Below are 17804 nucleotides of genomic sequence, written 5' to 3' on the forward strand. Positions count from 1 at the left end.
CACCATGGCAGCCAAAGAGCTTTAACGCTGATAAATGGTGTATTAATACAAAACAAGCTTAATGTATTTAGATTTAAGAGCTGAGATGAGTGTATCTAAGCATCCTCTGTAAATTTCAAATGCTTCCACTGAGGACAAATGAGAGTGCGGATGATGAAGAGGAGTTTTTATACGAGCAGAGGTTGTGAATAAATGCAAAGGTATTTAAAAGCAGCGGCAGAGAAAGAGAGAAAGGATTGCAGATGCAGGGGATATGAAGGAAAAGAGGGAAAATTGCATGAAATATGAAAACAACAGAAAAGTACCTGTTTACCTTTGGGAGTAAACAGGTGTTTGAATGAGGTCACAGCATGGAGCCGCATCATTTATCATCCAACGCGTGGGTGTTTAAAGGCGGAACAGCTGCTAATGTGTTTGTGTGTGTGTGTGTGTGTGTGTGTGTGTAATGATCATGTACACAGTACTGTGCAAAAAAAAAAAAAAAAGTCCATCCAGCCTCAACAGCTAAATACACTATTAGTGTTTGTCAGTATTTACTGTGTCTACTCTGCGTTTTAAAGAGACTTGCTCTGAGTTCTTCAAAAAGTTCAAAGTTCCGTCGTAGAAGTTGGTTTAACATTTTCAACTAATGCAAAGCACATTCAACGCTGCAGAGGACAGTCCACTGTTCAGAGAAACAAAAGCAGATTTGCTTTCCTTTCAGAAACGGTGGATGTGTTCTGATCTGAAGTCAGAGTGGAGCTGGATGTTTTCCTCTCTTTTAGAGAGAAGCTAAAAAAGCTGTAGCTCTGATGGGGACAGTTTAGGGTGCGACTCCAGGTCTTGTGCTGTAATGGGTTCTGGTTTCAACGGTCTGTTTTGAGTGGACATTGAGTAAATGTGCTGTATGTGTGTGTGTGTGAGTCTGTATCTGTGAATGTCTTTCTGTGTGTGTGTGTGTGTGTGTGTGTGTGTGTGTGTAAATTAAACTTTATGAGCTCATGATCATGCTAATATGTTGCTCTCAGCATGAGAAATTATAGTACATGTGTTTGTATGTGTGTGTGTGTGAGAGAGTGTGTGTAGCCTTATTGTAGCCAATAAGAAAATGGTAGAAGATTATTTGTGTGGACATATGCAACAAAAAACTCACACACACACATATTTTCTGCATAACACCGTCATCAGATGAAGCTAAAGCGCCGGTTAGCACTTATTCCCTTCGCACATTCATCTCTCTTTCCTTTCCCCTCGTCTTTTCTCTCTTTTTCTGGAGGCTTTTGCAGATGGAAGGACCTCTCCCCTCCTCTTTCTGTGTTGGAATTTAATATGCAACTTTTTATTGGAAAACAATCGTGCGTGCCTGCGTGAATCCTGACCGCAATATATCTGTTAGCGCGTCTAATCCGATCAGGCCAGGGAGGGCTATTTATCACCGCAAATCCAGGGCATTTCAGCCTTCTTTTTATTATTTTAATATATTTCTCAGCTATTAAATCACCCAAATGATGAATTAGAACTGTCTGCCATGCTTTCAGAGGCCTGACAGGAAATGATGCACTACCCAATTTGAGTGGTCATTTGGACTTTTTTAAAGACAAAAAATGATGCGCCAGAAAAAGTCCAATATTTTTCCATTCTCCCACACCCCCCACCCCCCACTTCTAAACACCCCCCCCCCTCACACACACACACACACACACTCCTACCCCATCCCCATCCAGCCCCCTCTGAGAGTGTGTTTTTTTAATAAACACTCTAAGTGGGCTTTATTGCTGTGTTAGAGAGGGCAGCATCACAACTATCTTTAATATACGGCCAATTACCAAACACACACACACACACACACACAAAACACACAGAGGAACATGCATGATTATTACACAGACCTACACAGGAAGGAACATACATATATGATCATCACAACCCATACACACCTTCAGGCTGTCTCACACACACACACACACACACATTTATATATACAGTCGTGTGTAAAAGTGTGTGCACTCTTTTAACACACGTTGGCTGTTTACTGTAATATATATACATATGTTTCACTTGTAGCAGTTGTAGTTAAATATATCTGGAACCCTGGGGTCCTGAATCCCTACAGGACCTTTGCATTTTGCTTTCCTGGTCCCTGCACACACACACACACACACAGTGTGCATGTGTTTAAATGAAAGTTTATGAGCTCATAAACATGCCAATACACACACACACACACACACGCGCACGCAAAACATTCTCGCTCTCGCTCTCTCACTCTCTGGGGAGAACATCCACAGCCTCATTGTCCTCCGACTCATCAGCAACTGCTTGATTGTAATTAATTAGCTCATTTGTTTATGCAAATGTCTGCAATCAAGTCATATTGTTTGTTAAAGAGATCATTTTCCAGATCGTGGAGAAGGACGTGTTCCTCTAATTAGGTGCATTAGTCTAAATTTGTAATTAACAGAGCCTAATTAGCCACCATTCCACTGGTGCTGGAGAGAGGGAGGATGGAGGGATGGAAGGATGGAAGGAGGCAGGAAAAAAAAGGCAGATAACGGCCAAAAAAATCAAGAGAAGAGCAGAGGAGTTTTGGGAGAAGTTTATTCAATCAGAAGCGCAAGCTGCAAAACCTCTCAGGGCTTATTAGAATTATTGCCAGTGCTTCAGGTACTTCACACACACACACACACACACACACACACACACACACACACACACACACACACACACACACACTGCAGCTGACACCCAAGCCAGATTCCAACACAGGTCATTGCTACTCAATAATGCTGTGTGTGTTTGTGTACTAGGTTTTACTCACATTGTGGAGACGGAAATCTGTTTATAGATAAAGTTACAACCAGACGCTATGAAAAAAAATGAATGTCTGTATAAAGTCCCCACAATGCTTGGAAACAACCCTATCTGTGTTTGTATGGTCTTTGTGTGTGTGTGTGTGTGTGTGAGAGAGAGACCAAATGTCTCAGTAATAATGGCGAAACAAGATTTGGATGCTGTGACACTGTGGGAATGTTTCCTTCACTTCATGAAGAACAATATTTTTTAAACCAAATTATTTGAAAACTTTTTGAAAAGGTTTACATCAAGTTTCACATCTCTTTTAAAAATCCTTTGCTGCAGTACTGTGTAACAGCCAGAAATACACACCGAAGGGATGTGTTATCTATTGTTCAAACTCTGTATCTGTATTATGACAAAACAAGGCATTTGTAACGTTGTGGGTTCCATACGTCCTCATTTTGTAGGTCTTCTTTTCTAGGTCCCCATGAGGGAATATTTACACAAGTCTCGGTTACAGAACAGCGAGGTTCTTTAAAGTTCCTGTAGTGAAGGTGTTCATTTAGTACGGCGTTTGTTCTTTTTTCCTTCTCTTAAAAACAATGGTCTTAAATGAAGTTTTGAGGCAAACATGAATTTTAAAAGTTCTGTTTCTGTCATTTTTTTCCTTTTAAACTTTTAAACAATCTTTTAACAAATTTTAAAAATGTTTTTGAAAATGAGTTGAAACTGTTTACTCTGTTTAAGCTTTATTTATTAATTTTTTTTCATAGCTGTATGAATATAACTCATTGGAAAAGAGAGTGTGCCGACGGAGAGAGAGAAAGAGAGAGAGAGAGAGAGAGAGAGAGAGAGTGGAAAAAAAATGTTTAGGGTCAGAGTGGTGGAGCATGAAAGGGTTAAATCTCTTTCATTATTACTCTCAGAATCGGCCTAAGGGGATGCAAGTATAAATGATTAGAGAAGAAGACAGAGAGAAGAGAGGAGGAACGAGAGAGATGAAGTGAGATGAAGACAGAGTGGAGAGAGAGAGAGAGAGAGAGAGAGAGAGAGAGAGTGTCTCGGAGCAGACTCATATAAATCATAACAATCATAACCCCGGGACAATTCATGACAAAGAGGGCAGCGAGAGAGAGAGAGAGAGAGAGAGAGAGAGAGAGATTATTTAAGTGAACAGGATACACATATTCAGGGCTGTGTAGCGGATCATAAACTGACCACTTATTAATCCTGGAGAAAAGCCTCAGTGTTTTAATGTGACTCTCCCTCCGCTCTCACAGCAGTGAAGGACAAAGGGCCGATCAGTAACTGACCTGTGGAAACTGATCATTAACACAAGCTCATAGATTTCACACAGATATTTTGCCCAGATTCAGAGCAGAAGGCAACAATCTCCCACTCACCGTGTTTCAAATCCAGTTCTGTTCTGAAAACTTACAAACACTCACATCTCTGCCTCTGGAAAACAGAAAGAACTCAAACTTTAGACCACCGCTGGACCTTAAAGAGTCTATTTACAAGGTTTGTAATTTAACAGAAATCTACCTGCACAGGAGCTTTCTCTGACCGTGTGAAAAATTCATAAGATTAAGGAAATTAGACAAAATTCATGATATTAAACTCTCAGGAGAAAGGTATGGTGTTGATCACTAAAGGTACGAACAGTGTAGGGTATCTTCACAGGTACAGCAGTGGTTTTAAAGTCTAGTCGTGTTCCCTACAGCTTCATTACATTCTCTTCTCCAGAAGCAAAGGCCTTTACAGAACTGTGTACGTAAAAGAACATAGTTAAAGTCCTGGAGATGAAACGGGTCGTAAGAAATCAACACAATTCCTATAAAAATCTACAGTTATTATAGAATAAGGTACAATTATGTTCTCTAACTGAAGGCACAGACAGCGGCAGCAAAAGGTGATATCACAGTGAGAGTTTGTCTGACGGTGTATTGACTCATTCGTCATGAAAAAAAATCTACAAAAATGATCCATGTTTTTATTTGGAGATCAAAATATTTGTTAAAAATGTTGGACAAAATGTAAAAACAATTCTTGCAAGTTCAAATTCAAGGCAGAATGTTAATCAAATTAAAAATAAAGCCTGGAAATTTCAGATCATTCTGGAAAAATGTATGAATGAATTAAAATTCTGAATTAAGAAAAAGTTCAGAAAATCGAGGAGAGTGTAAACAGACGGAGATGTGACAGGACTTCCTCCTCGTCCATGAAGCTTTTTCAACAGCTCTTCATGGAGGTGATGGCTGACCAGTGGAGGGCGGTCATTGGGCTATAATTGGTTTTTAGTTTTAATTTCTTAGTGTTTAACACAAATAGGATAGTTCTATTAACACTGAGTGGGCTGCGGTAATAAGTGTCTATGACCTGCAGGAATTCCTAATCATCAATCTGAGCATAGGTCTAATGACCTCCTAATCTCATACACTTATTAAGAACATCAGTCTCCCTCTCTTTCCCTCTCTCTCTCCCTCTCTTTCTCTCTCACCCTCGCTCATCCCCCCCCCCCCCCCTCCTGTCTGTGCCCTCCCACCTCCTTGTCTCTCTTAAGGAAAGCTAATTAAAATAGCCATTTGGCAGCCCAGTGTCCTAATTGCTATTCCCATCATTGCTAGTCGATCGGGAGGGGGATAGAGAGAGTGGGAAAAAGAAAAGATGAGTGAGAGAAAGATTGATAATGAGATAATGAGTCATTAGAAGCGTACATTAGTGTCTACAGCCGGGCTTAATGCCCTCTCAATCAGTTTCAGCTCTCCTCTTTCTCCCGCTCCTTATTGCCCTGTCCGTCAATTCGTCCATCTCTCGATCTCTCCATCTTTGCTCTTGTGTCTGACAAAGAGGAGGGCTTCGTCCAGGCTTCCAGAGCGCAAATATGTCGCTGATTTCTTAACTGAAAACAGGCTCTGTGTTTATAAATGGTAGGTCAATCCTTTGCCTTTAAGATTCTTGATGGGAACCTTCTGGGGAAAGTGCATCTGTTGCTCCATCTACTGGTGGAATACCATCACATACACAGAGAAGGATACTGCTGACCACAGACCAGTTCTCTGCCATCAAACAGGATTTTATTATGATTGCCGTGCAGGGGTACGTTCAGGTTTATGCATCTGAAAATAAAACAGAAAAAAACAAAAAAACAAAACAAAAAAAAACAATCCTGTACCCGGACTGTACGAGATTGGAATAAATTAGATAATCGCCAAATTATTCAGTGATCACAGATGTTATCCGGCCCACTGCATGATTACATCACCCCGGGCTAGCCAGTCTGTTTATGGGCTTTCTTTTTCTACAATTACTCTCGTTCCTAGCGTTATGCAAAGAGGGGATTAGCGGAAACTTTAATGATTCCGGGAAGTGGTCTGGGCCTAATCACTGGCTCTCAGTTGGTCTTGGCAGGGAATCCTCAGAGCTGAAAGAGGCACATCTTTACCCAGAGAGAGAGAGAGAGAGAGAGAGGGGGGGGGGGGGGAGAAAGAAGCAAAAGACAGAAGGATCTGAGATAGAGAGTGAAAGAGAGAGCAAAATCAATTTGTAAACTGAGTGTGTGGTTAATATGGTGCCGTAATTATTATCAAGGCCATCTTAATTGGAAAATCTCTCTCCCTTTTTGTCTCTTTCAAATCGTTGCTGTCATCTCTCAGAAACTTGTTATGCTCTCGTTGGAGTTCTTTGAAACCTTCTTGCATATTAGAGCCTTACAAAGCAAACAGAAGCCACCTACGACCGACAGAAGCAAAAAGAACCACAGAGCTGCCACATCCAGGCTGTAGTAAGAGTAGAAATGCATGCTATAAGCCACAGTTCAAAGGTGGGGCGTCCCCTTGTGTCGGAAAGCAAACTCAACCCAGAATGCAGCTTTGTCCAAAGGGTGATCCCTGTGCAAGCGAACGTTTCTGCAGGTTGAGGCAGTAGGCCGGATTCTCTATGATATCCCTCACTGCCTCAAGGAAAAGGATTGCCATAAAGGGTTGCTGCCTCTAGCACCCGAGCTGCTCCACGATTCAAATGATCCAACTGGTCAAAAAGCAAAGGCAGTCCTAGTACTGGTACCCCATGATAGATTGGCAACAAAGGTATTGGTCTTAGAGTGACCAAGAAGATAACTCTGTTGAATCCATTGTAACAGCATGGCGTTGTTGCCCAGAGTGTTTGACTTTTCCCCTACCAATGCCAAAGTTAGGCATGGTCAGACGTGGGAACTCAAACACAAAGTCTGCCCTCCTCAGCCACAGGTCTGCAGCACGATGCAAAGCTGGAATGCTGGTGTTAGGAGAAAATTTATTTTTCAAGAAGGTCATCATAGATTGGTAGGATCACCAAGTGCTCTTGAAGGATGTTAAGGCAGTGGTGCAAGATGTTGTGGGTTCTCTCCAGGAATCCCACGTGAATCCCATGAGGAATCACATAAGAGATGTGCATAGCAGGGTGCTATGGAGAAGTGGCCCTCCATCTCACATTGTAGACCAGAGGCAACTCAAGGTAGTGTGCCAGGATAGTGCCAGCAGGCATCAGGGTCAGTCAGCACTAGGTCATACTGGGCATCCCTTTGTTGAGCCCTAAGTTCCTTGTCCTCCAGCATGGTGGTCAGCATGCTGCAGGTGAGTTTGTGGGCCACCTGAAGGATTTGGCTCAGTTCTGTTATTCAGGTAAGTGTGCCTATAAAGAGCTCCTTCCTTCTGCCATTCCAGGACATTGCGAATCGCAGTGCTGAACAAATCAACTCAAGCTCCTTTCTTGATCAACTCGACAGGTACGAACGGATAGTAAGGCGGGTGCTCTTTCACAAACAAACTCTGAGACTGTTGGATAATGTTCATCTGGTGCCCCTAGGTGTGGAGCTTCTTCACCATCACCTGAAAGAAGGTAGAGAAGAGGATGAAGATGTCACAGAGCAAGCACCAAACCCTTGGCAAGCAAATCAAGAAGTCCCCCTAAAATCCTTTCTGGTTTTCACCCTGTTGTGCTGATTAATGTAGCTGGAGGTTGTTAATCCTAATCCTCAGGGTTCCCAGGCACATATTTCCCTGCTCAGGCAAACTTCATTTAAATCTGCTGACTGTGTAAAGTTGGAGCAGGGGAAATGTACCATATGCTTGTGTTATAATGTCGCTTGCAAAACGTGCCACATGCACCTCCAGATGTACCTCCATGCTGACCCAGTGGCTGCCTTCCATGGGAAACACCAGGGATCTTGCCTTCATGGCAACTCCAGAAGAGAGGGATGCTTCTTGTCTTTTGGGCAACAACATTCATTCATTCATTGTCTATAACCCTTATCCAGTTCAGGGTGGTGGTGGGTCCGGAGTCTACCCAGAATAACTGGGTGCAACACGGCAAGACACCCTGGAGAGGGCGCCAATCCTTCACAGGGTGACACACACTCACACCTACGAACACTTTTGAGTCTTCAATCCACCTACAAACATGTGTTTTTGGAGTGTGGGAGGAAATCGGAGCACCCAGAGGAAACTCACACAGACACAGGGAGAAAACATCACACTCCTAACAGACAGTCACCCGGAGGAAACCCCCACAGACACGGGCAGCCGGGAGGGGATGTCTATTTTTATAATGTATAATTTAGATTTTATAAAGTAATCCTATTGTTACGCTTTCTTTTGCGCTCTTTGTTTTGTGAAATGTTTAAGCCCTGCTTAACACTGTTGGTTCTTTGCCTCAGTAAATCAAAGTGATTTGGAGTTATAGCCTATAGTTTCAGAAGTGACCATTTAGTGACAGGTCATATGAGTGTTGTATTCCTAAGGCTTTAGTTTTGCATTTATTAGAAGTCATAAGACACAGATAATGCCTAATAAAGCCTGGTGTAAAGCCTAGTTATATTCAAATGTCAAATACGTCCTAAAACAAGGGTCTATACCTCCTATAAAATCAGTTTCCATAAGGCATTACAGAGCATTGTCCTTGTTATGAATCTGATATTAGTCAGACTCTCACTGGGTATCACTTTTAGAGTGTTGTATAAACTGTTATACGTCTTACAAACTAACGCCAGGCATCATTAAGTATTACTGACCCACAAAATTGGAGGTTATGAAGCATACAAACACGGCATGAAAACACTGACCCACAAAAGTGGAGGTTATGAAGCCTTTCTAACCGTGGCCTGACCATCTGCTGCATGTTTTTCACTGAAATGTAGTCATGACTGAGCACTGCATGGTTCCATTAGCCTGAAGGACCCTGGCACACCATCGTCTTTGTGATGAGGAGCGCTGAATTGTGTCTAAAATTCACCATAAACTGGACACTCTGAGACTTAGCAGTGACTTGTTATACTTTAACTGAAAGTAGACTTATCAAGGCGTGAGAAAAATGTGGTGGATACACATCTTAACATCACTGAGATCAGAGTGAGATACGTTTGTCACGTCGTGTTATTTCCTGGTAGTTTTTAAGGCAGGTTTTTCCTTGTTCTATTACTTGGAGTAAGGTTCATTATGTCTTGTAATGAATGTACACTGAGATATGGAACATAATCAGATGTGAACAGTAATGCTGCTAGCAGTGAAGGTTCAGGTCGAGATCTTAAACTATGTGTGTATTTCTTGTACCTATTTTAAAAAATATCAGTTCCTGCTTAAAATGTAATTACATTCTTTGTTGTCAGTGCATTGTTATTATTACAGTGTTATTACCGTAGTACAGCAGTGCTTGATTACATTTCCGCTTCCAAGCTGCATCTTTCAAACCCACTTAACAAAATAACAGTATGACCCAGCCAACACACGTCAGCGAGGCCCAAAGATGGGCAAAAGGCCATGGGTGCGTTGGTACATGGGCTACGAGTAGGACGCAGGTGGGCTGCCTTTATCGGTTAAACGTGGACAGCCCAGTAATTCTCTATATATGAGGTCCACAAGGGCCCATAGTAGACTGTTGTAATTTAGAGAGATGTGGTTTTTTAGGCTGTCTGTGAATGTGGAACCTATGCTCAACTCATCCTGGACCCATCACTGATGATGGAGGACATCCATACGTGGGGACAACATTGACTCTGTTGACATGGGTGATTTGGCTGGGAAAAAATATATATGATAAGCATAATGTACCCCAGCACCTTAAAGAAGTGACTGAGTTTCCTGCTAGAATCAGAACCTCTGTAGTCTACGCCACAACAGGCTGCTGAGGAATTGTGAGGGCCACTGGCTGGGAGTTGATGATCACAGCCATTTCATTTCACTTCTTATCTTAAAGACACTGTGTCCTTTTAGCATTCAAGATACACAGTCAGTAAACTGTCACTGTGGTGGTTCCCTCAGTGGAGCATACACTGTACCTTAAATTAAGGAACTGAACTATACCTTATTCTATATTAACTGTGGATGTTAAAGTCGTGTTGGTTTCATTCGCCCCGTTTCATCTCCAGGACTTTTATTGTGTTCTTTTATTCTCCACAGTTGTATAATGAAAGATTACAGAGATCCCCCTCTCCTTCTGGAGAAGAGAATGTAATGAACCTTTAGGGAACACAACTGGACTCTAACACCACTGCTGCACCTTTAAATATACACTGATTGCATCTTTTTAGTGATAGTAATGTACCTGGAAAGTGTCCAGATAATACCTGGCAGTCAGTAAAGCAGAACATAAGACACAGTGAAAGCTACTTCCTGCTTGGAGATTTGAGTAAAAATGTGAAATGAATATCTGCCTCTGAATTTAATAAAAACTCTGTCGCTATGAACAATTTAAAAAGCTGTTAAACTGCAAGTGACTGAAACTTTAAACTAATGTTTAAAACATTTTTCAGCTTCTTGGAACTAAATATTTCTCCAAGTCTCGAAGCTGATTTTCTACTTTTATCTGAATGTGGAGCAACTTTTATGATTCTGTGGCACATTCTGATAAATTGAAAAATTTTATTTAGTTCCAAAATGCATTAGTTTAAAGTCTTATGTCACTTGCAGTTTTGCAATTTTGAGATTTTAAGTTGCATAGTGACAGTTGTTTTAATTTCATTATTTGAAGATATTTGTGGTCTTCAGACCTATACTTTGTGCATTAATAAATAAAGCAAGAGACTAAATGAAAACACACAAAGGTCTTACCTGTGTCTTTGAGAGCTCTGCTGTGTTGGTCACTGTGGAACCAACTGGCTTTAATGCACAGATTTGTGGACTGGGACACTATGAAGAAAACTGATGTCAACAACAACAAACTGTATTTTCTTAAAGGCTAAGCAGCAGCTCTATGAAAGTGTCAAACAAATAAATACAGTGGAGTTTGAGTTCCTAACTTGTGTTTATTGATCGTCAGAAAACATGTTATTTCTTACTAATTCAAGGAATAAGGTTTAAAAGACCGTTGGTCCCCCCCCCAGCGGTGTTGGGAAACTCTAATAGGCGTCTTGCCTGTGACGTAGATGGTGGACAACAACTCTAGAAGCTGCACTTAATTTAATGCAAAAATGAGGAAAAGGTGTGTTGTTTTTGGCTGCAATCATTCAATGTACAGTGGGACATCTGTGAACAAATGGCCCAAAGATCCCCAAAGATCCAGAAAATGGACTAAAGTTGTCAACTTTAAACGGGCACTTTGGAAAGGACCATCCGCTCACTCCGTTATCTGTAGCTCATTTCACTGGCGCTTTTCCAACAATATGGGCATGTAAGGACACCAACGAAAGGTGTTCAAGAGCCTCTGTAACATGGAGGTAAACAGGGTAAGGACACTTACTTCGCCTGTTTTAGTTGGTGTTAGTTAACGTTAGCTTGACTCGCTAAACTCGGTGTCTCAGATTATGCTCGGCTACGTAGCTGCATTACGGAGGTTTATAGTGTCGGATGAATTCGAATTCGACTTCGATCACATTTACAAGAATAACGGTACCTCTACATTTGAGTTTAGCTTATTGCTAGGCTATTGTCATGAATAATGTTGGTTATTTAGCTAGATACTGTCATAACAGTCAGTCATAACGGTGTTTTACCGCGGCGTTGTTCAGCTGTTGTCCACCAGTGACGTCACGGTTGTGTTCACGAATTTCCGTAGAGAGCTCGGGTTTTTCCGTCAATTTAATAAAATTGTCAGTTTTAAAGCAAATTAAGCAGCTATTTTTATTTTAATTCATACTTATATCTGTCAGTAACTAAAATAATGTCAAATATTCATGGAGGTCCATTAAGTGGTGCTTAGCCTTTAAACTGCTCCAACTTGATGACTTTTCTTATAAAACATCAATTCCACACAATATCACAGGATACCACGAAGCTGGGACGGTGAAGGCTAGTGCTAACTACCACTAATGCAACATCATGAGTTCGCAGAGCAATCACAGTCCAGAGGAAACGAAAAAACGGCCACACGGCATGCAGGGCAATGCAACATAGTGCACGTGGAGCAGTAATCAGAGAGTTCTGTTCAGAAATCAGAGCACAGTTAATGGCAGGGAGTCATCCTCTGCATTCAGGGAGCAGCTGTGGATGTTGAAGGAGGAGAAAGCTGTTCCTTTACTCCACACCCACCCCAGATTGTCTGTAGATTAGTGGGTAATCGGGTGGGAGACATTAGCAGTGGTCAAGCCTTAATATTTCAGAGACTAAACAAACACTTACCCACACATCTGTTTATTGTCAAACATGGCTTTATTCCAAGATATTAACCGTACACACATGGTTAATTAACTGTACACAATTTATCATTTTAACACACACCTCGGTCACATTCATCTCTCACGCCTTTCACTCCAGTACTGTATTAATATCTTTAATTATTGTATTAAAATGTTTCTGTTTGTAACAAAGTTTTATCATGAGGCAAACTATTCAGCTTTTAATGGCATTAACAACGAGTCATTGACTAAAAAACTACACACAGACTTGCTTCCCTCTGTTATAAAGTTCTTATCTTCTGTAGTGGAATAACCAGAGGTTATTTTTCAACAAGACGGTGCCCACAGACCCAATTCCACTAAGAATCATCTGAAGAGCAAGTTCTTGGTTTATTTAAAGGGGGCAAATTATGAGAAGATCTCGTTCATTTCATGTCCACATTAATGTGTGGATCTGGAGCCCACCAACTCTCACACATTCTGCTCTGCTTCTGACGTCAAGTGCAGAGACTTTAGAATGGCCCCGCCCCCTCGTCTGAGTCTGTCCAATCACAGCGCTGGACCTGCGTTTACGTGAGAGCGCAAAGACAAGGTTAGACACAGCGAAACAGAGGAGAAGAAAGAGCACTGAGTAAAAACGGAGAAGAAAGAGAACAGAGTGAAAACGGCTAAAAATCAGAGCTTCTGCTCCTCGCTCCTCACTGCTGTGCGCTCGGGGTCGGGGTGAACAGCGAGCGGCTCATTATCATTTAAAGGAACAGGTGCTGAAAGCGGGCGTTCTGAACAGGGGCTGTTTACACAGGGGGAGAACACTGCTGTGGGGCTCGTGGCTAATCTCTTGCTCATTAAAAGCTTCATGTTTTGCTGTTTGGTGCTTGTGGGCCTTTAGTATACATTCATTATATAAAATATTAACAGGGAACGATAAGTGCTTTTACACGCACAGGCTCTGGTTACTCCACAGTTTTGGAGTGAACCAGGACCACAGCCTCCGTGGCCTACATCATGGTGACAGCTACGGTGGGCGGCTGACTGACAGTGGTGATGACAGAAGCAGGTTGGCTGCACATGACTGCGCTGGTTTTCTGGCGATGTTCGATCTCCCTGCGCATCTGACACCAGGAGCAGTAAACACAGCAACAAGAAATAACGATGTCAGTGCAGATGTCTCCCTGCAAATCAAACACAGGTAAACATTCACGTTAAATACAGAAGCAGCTGCAGATGATCTTCTTTTGTGTCTGTTTCCTTTTCTCAGTGCTGGGTTCCTCTTTGTAGCTGTACAGCTCTACGTGAAACCCACGCAGACACAGGGAGAACACACCACACTCCTCACAGTCAGTCACCCGGAGGAAACCCACGCAGACACAGGGAGAACACACCACACTCCTCACAGACAGTCACCCGGAGGAAACCCACGCAGACACAGGGAGAACACACCACACTCCTCACAGACAGTCACCCGGAGGAAACCCATGCAGACACAGAGAGAACACACCGCACTCCTCACAGACAGTCACCCGGAGGAAACCCACGCAGACGCAGGGAGAACACACCACACTCCTCACAGGCAGTCACCCGGAGGAAACCCATGCAGACACAGAGAGAACACACCACACTCCTCACAGACAGTCACCCGGAGGAAACCCACGCAGACACAGGGAGAACACACCACACTCCTCACAGACAGTCACCCGGAGGAAACCCACGCAGACACAGAGAGAACACACCACACTCCTCACAGACAGTCACCCGGAGGAAACCCACGCAGACACAGGGAGAACACACCACACTCCTCACAGACAGTCACCCCGAGGAAAACCCACACAGACACTGAGAGAACACACCACACTCCTCACAGACAGTCACCCCGAGGAAAACCCACACAGACACTGAGAGAACACACCACACTCCTCACAGACAGTCACCCGGAGGAAACCCACGCAGACACAGGGAGAACACACCACACTCCTCACAGACAGTCACCTGAAGGAAACCCACGAAGACACAGAGAGAACACACCACACTCCTCACAGACAGTCACCCAGAGGAAACCCACGCCGACACAGGGAGAACACACCACACTCCTCACAGACAGTCACCCGGAGGAAACCCACACAGACACAGGGAGAACACACCACACTCCTCACAGACAGTCGCCCGGAGGAAACCCACGCAGACACAGAGAGAACACACCACACTCCTCACAGACAGTCACCTGGAGGAAACCCACACAGACACAAGGAGAACACACCACACTCCTCACAGACAGTCGCCCGGAGGAAACCCACGCAGACACAGGGAGAACACACCACACTGCTCACAGACAGTCGCCCGGAGGAAACCCACGCAGACACAGAGAGAACACACCACACTCCTCACAGACAGTCACCCGGAGGAAACACAGACAGACACAGGGAGAATAATTTTACACAGTTGTAAGGCTGGTAACACTAAGACTCACCTCAATTTGGTATTTGTAGCGTAAACCCACCCTCATGGAGAGAGTGACGGGGGGCACACAGATGGGCATGCCATTAGCCGCCAGGATTCCTGCCCCGATTATATCCACCATGGGCAGACAGAGGCTCTGGCCAAACTCCCTCGAGGTGGAGCAGGCAAAACAGGGACAGCAGAAGAACGCAAAGCAGCCTAAAGACAAGAGATTCAGATGTTACAGCAAAGCCTAGAAAACAGGAAATACTGAAATAACATTTAAAGTGTTGTATTAAAAATGATGATTGTAATTTTATTTAACAAAATATAACCTAAAAATGAAGTAGCACTGCGTCACTGTAACACTCACAAGCTTTCACATCCTGACAGCAGTGGAAAAGCCCAGAGGACCACTTCGTGACCTGAGGCACCGATAGGACCTGGGGAGCCTGTTGGACCACAATCGCTGTGGCTGCCATCTTCAGCTGAGTCCAGAAAGTCCAGCAAATCTAGAGTCTGCAAACATTAAGAATAACAAAAAAAAAACATTCATTTTCACGTGGATCAGATACAGCAGTGCTGCTGGAGTTTTTAAACCCTGACACACACCGTGCAGCGACAGATGAGCTACTGTCTCTGACTCTACATCTACAAGGTGGACCAACGAGGGAGGAGTGTCTCACAGAGTGGACAGAGAGTGGACACAGGGTTTAAAAACTCCAGCAGCTACTGCTGTGTCTGATCCACTCGTATCAGGTGGACCACAGTCTGTAACTGTAGAACTACACAGTGACCTGCAGGGTCAGCAGAGCTGAGAAACAACGAGCCCATTGAGGGGTGTAAAAGTGGGGCTCTCTGGAGAGGGCGCTCCATCTGTTACCTTTAGGGTGGACTAAAGTATCCTAATGCTTTGCCATCAAATCCTCACAGAAATGTTTAAATCAATAAACGAGTAGATGCTCTTACTCCAGATTAATCCTCGTCTTTGGGCAGAAACCAAACCCTGGGGCTGTTACGTGGATTTGACCTGTGACCCTTTCTGTCTGCAGCTCAACAGGAAGAAGCTGTTTTAAACAGCAGCAGGAGACGGACGGAGAGCAAGACACCTTTAAACTGGACTGTCCTGTTTTTATCTATTTATAGTGAAGGAGTAAAACTACATTCAGACTCTGAGTGAAAATAGAAAACGAAATGAAAATAAAGACAATACGGAAAAAATGTATTTCTTTTTTGTTCCAAAATTTGTGAAATATTTCAGTTGTGATTTATTTGAAAATGAAAGTGTTTTATTTTTATTAATAACACAATATTTCTACATTTATTTAAAGCCCACTTTAGTCAGTGTCCTCTGAATTAAAAAAATATTATACATTCACAAAAAAACAATTATCATCATAAGCTCATTATATGTATTTCTTAAAATTAAATGATCATTTCTTACTTCACGCTGCAACAAAAACACACTTTCCATGAACTGATAAATTAGAGCGTGTACGCAGAGATTAAACACGCAGTAACTCTGGGCTCTGAAGTCTTACCTGAGCGGCTGTGTGTCAGGATGTGTTTCTCAGGGCTGTGACACATGCAGCACATGTTCCAATGACACAAAACTAAAATACAACAATGCAGAGAGGGAATGTCACCCGGTGAGTCACGTCTCTCCCAACCCCCTCCGGCTCCGCTTTTAAACACTTTTGTTTTCAATTTAATGTTTTTTTTCTGGAATGAAATGTGTGTTTCTCTTTACAGAAGTAGGATTCTCTTATGAAAAGGTTTAAGCATCTGAAACATTGCTGTGAGGATTTGATGGCAGTCATGAAAGTGTATAATGAGGCCATGTGCTGATACCTGATTAGGTCCTAAATGATCTCTGCTCCACAGACGAATGGTGTTTAACACACACCTGGGGAAGAGTTAGCACTGAGGAGAGTGACGCTGTGATCATGTGCAGCTGCTCCAGAGGATGATATCTCACTTTATTGTGTTTTTATTGAGATTTTACAGTATATGAGTATATGGGGTGTCTATACATTTGTGAACAGGTAGTGCATGTGCAGATTTCTCATCCTGTGGCGCGAGGAACGCTACGCTTCATCCTGTGGCGCGAGGAACGCTACGCTTCATCCTGTGGCCCGAGGAACGCTACGCTTCATCCTGTGGCCCGAGGAACGCTATGCTTCATCCTGTGGCCCGAGGAACGCTTCGCCTCATCCTGTGGCCCGAGGAACGCTTCGCTTCATCCTGTGGCCCGAGGAACGCTACATTTCATCCTGTGTCCCGAGGAACGCTACGCTTCATCCTGTGGCCCGAGGAACGCTACGCTTCATCCTGTGGCCCGAGGAACGCTTCGCTTCATCCTGTGGCCCGAGGAACGCTACGCTTCATCCTGTGGCCCGAGGAACGCTTCGCTTCATCCTGTGGCCCGAGGAACGCTTCGCTTCATCCTGTGGCCCGAGGAACGCTACGCTTCATCCTGTGGCCCGAGGAACGCTTCGCTTCATCCTGTGGCCCGAGGAACGCTACGCTTCATCCTGTGGCCCGAGGAACGCTACGCTTCATCCTGTGGCCCGAGGAACGCTACGCTTCATCCTGTGGCCCGAGGAACGCTACGCTTCATCCTGTGGCCCGAGGAACGCTACGCTTCATCCTGTGGCCCGAGGAACGCTACGCTTCATCCTGTGGCCCGAGGAACGCTACGCTTCATCCTGTGTCCCGAGGAAAGCTTCGCTTCATCCTGTGGCCCGAGGAACGCTACGCTTCATCCTGTGGCCCGAGGAACGCTTTGCTTCATCCTGTGGCCCGAGGAACGCTTTGCTTCATCCTGTGGCCCGAGGAACGCCACATTTCATACTGTGGCCCGAGGAACGCCACATTTCATACTGTGGCCCGAGGAACGCTTCGCCTCATACTGTGGCCCGAGGAACGCTTCGCCTCATACTGTGGCCCGAGGAACGCTTCGCCTCATACTGTGGCCCGAGAAACGCTTCGCTTCATCCTGTGGCCCGAG

At 43.8% G+C, this 17804-nt stretch overlaps 2 protein-coding genes across 3 annotated transcripts; both read right to left on the reverse strand.

Moving 5' to 3' along the window:
• Window positions 1–6427: 6427 nt before the first annotated feature.
• Window positions 6428–7991, reverse strand: ugt5g2 (UDP glucuronosyltransferase 5 family, polypeptide G2). The gene is given in 9 exon segments (XM_066650494.1): window positions 6428–6674; window positions 6676–6740; window positions 6742–6853; window positions 6855–6962; window positions 6964–7079; window positions 7081–7300; window positions 7302–7450; window positions 7452–7643; window positions 7935–7991. Coding segments are annotated over 9 exon segments (1266 nt in total).
• A 4393-nt stretch (window positions 7992–12384) lies between these two features.
• Window positions 12385–16448, reverse strand: ponzr10 (plac8 onzin related protein 10). 2 transcript variants are annotated; one of them, XM_066651565.1, is made up of 4 exons: window positions 16336–16448; window positions 15168–15313; window positions 14826–15013; window positions 12385–13533 (listed from the first exon to the last, which is right to left on the reverse strand). In XM_066651565.1, the coding sequence occupies exons 2-4, from the start codon at window positions 15274–15276 to the stop codon at window positions 13360–13362; spliced, it is 471 nt and encodes a 156-aa protein (XP_066507662.1). In that variant the 5' UTR covers window positions 15277–15313; window positions 16336–16448; the 3' UTR covers window positions 12385–13359. The 2 variants fall into 2 exon arrangements, with proteins under 2 accessions (XP_066507662.1, XP_066507663.1); XM_066651566.1 differs by lacking the exon at window positions 16336–16448 and adding an exon at window positions 16239–16315.
• Between the last annotated feature and the right edge of the window lie 1356 nt (window positions 16449–17804).

This window comes from Hoplias malabaricus, chromosome 18 (genome assembly GCF_029633855.1).
Source record: "Hoplias malabaricus isolate fHopMal1 chromosome 18, fHopMal1.hap1, whole genome shotgun sequence".
Lineage (NCBI taxonomy): Eukaryota > Metazoa > Chordata > Actinopteri > Characiformes > Erythrinidae > Hoplias > Hoplias malabaricus.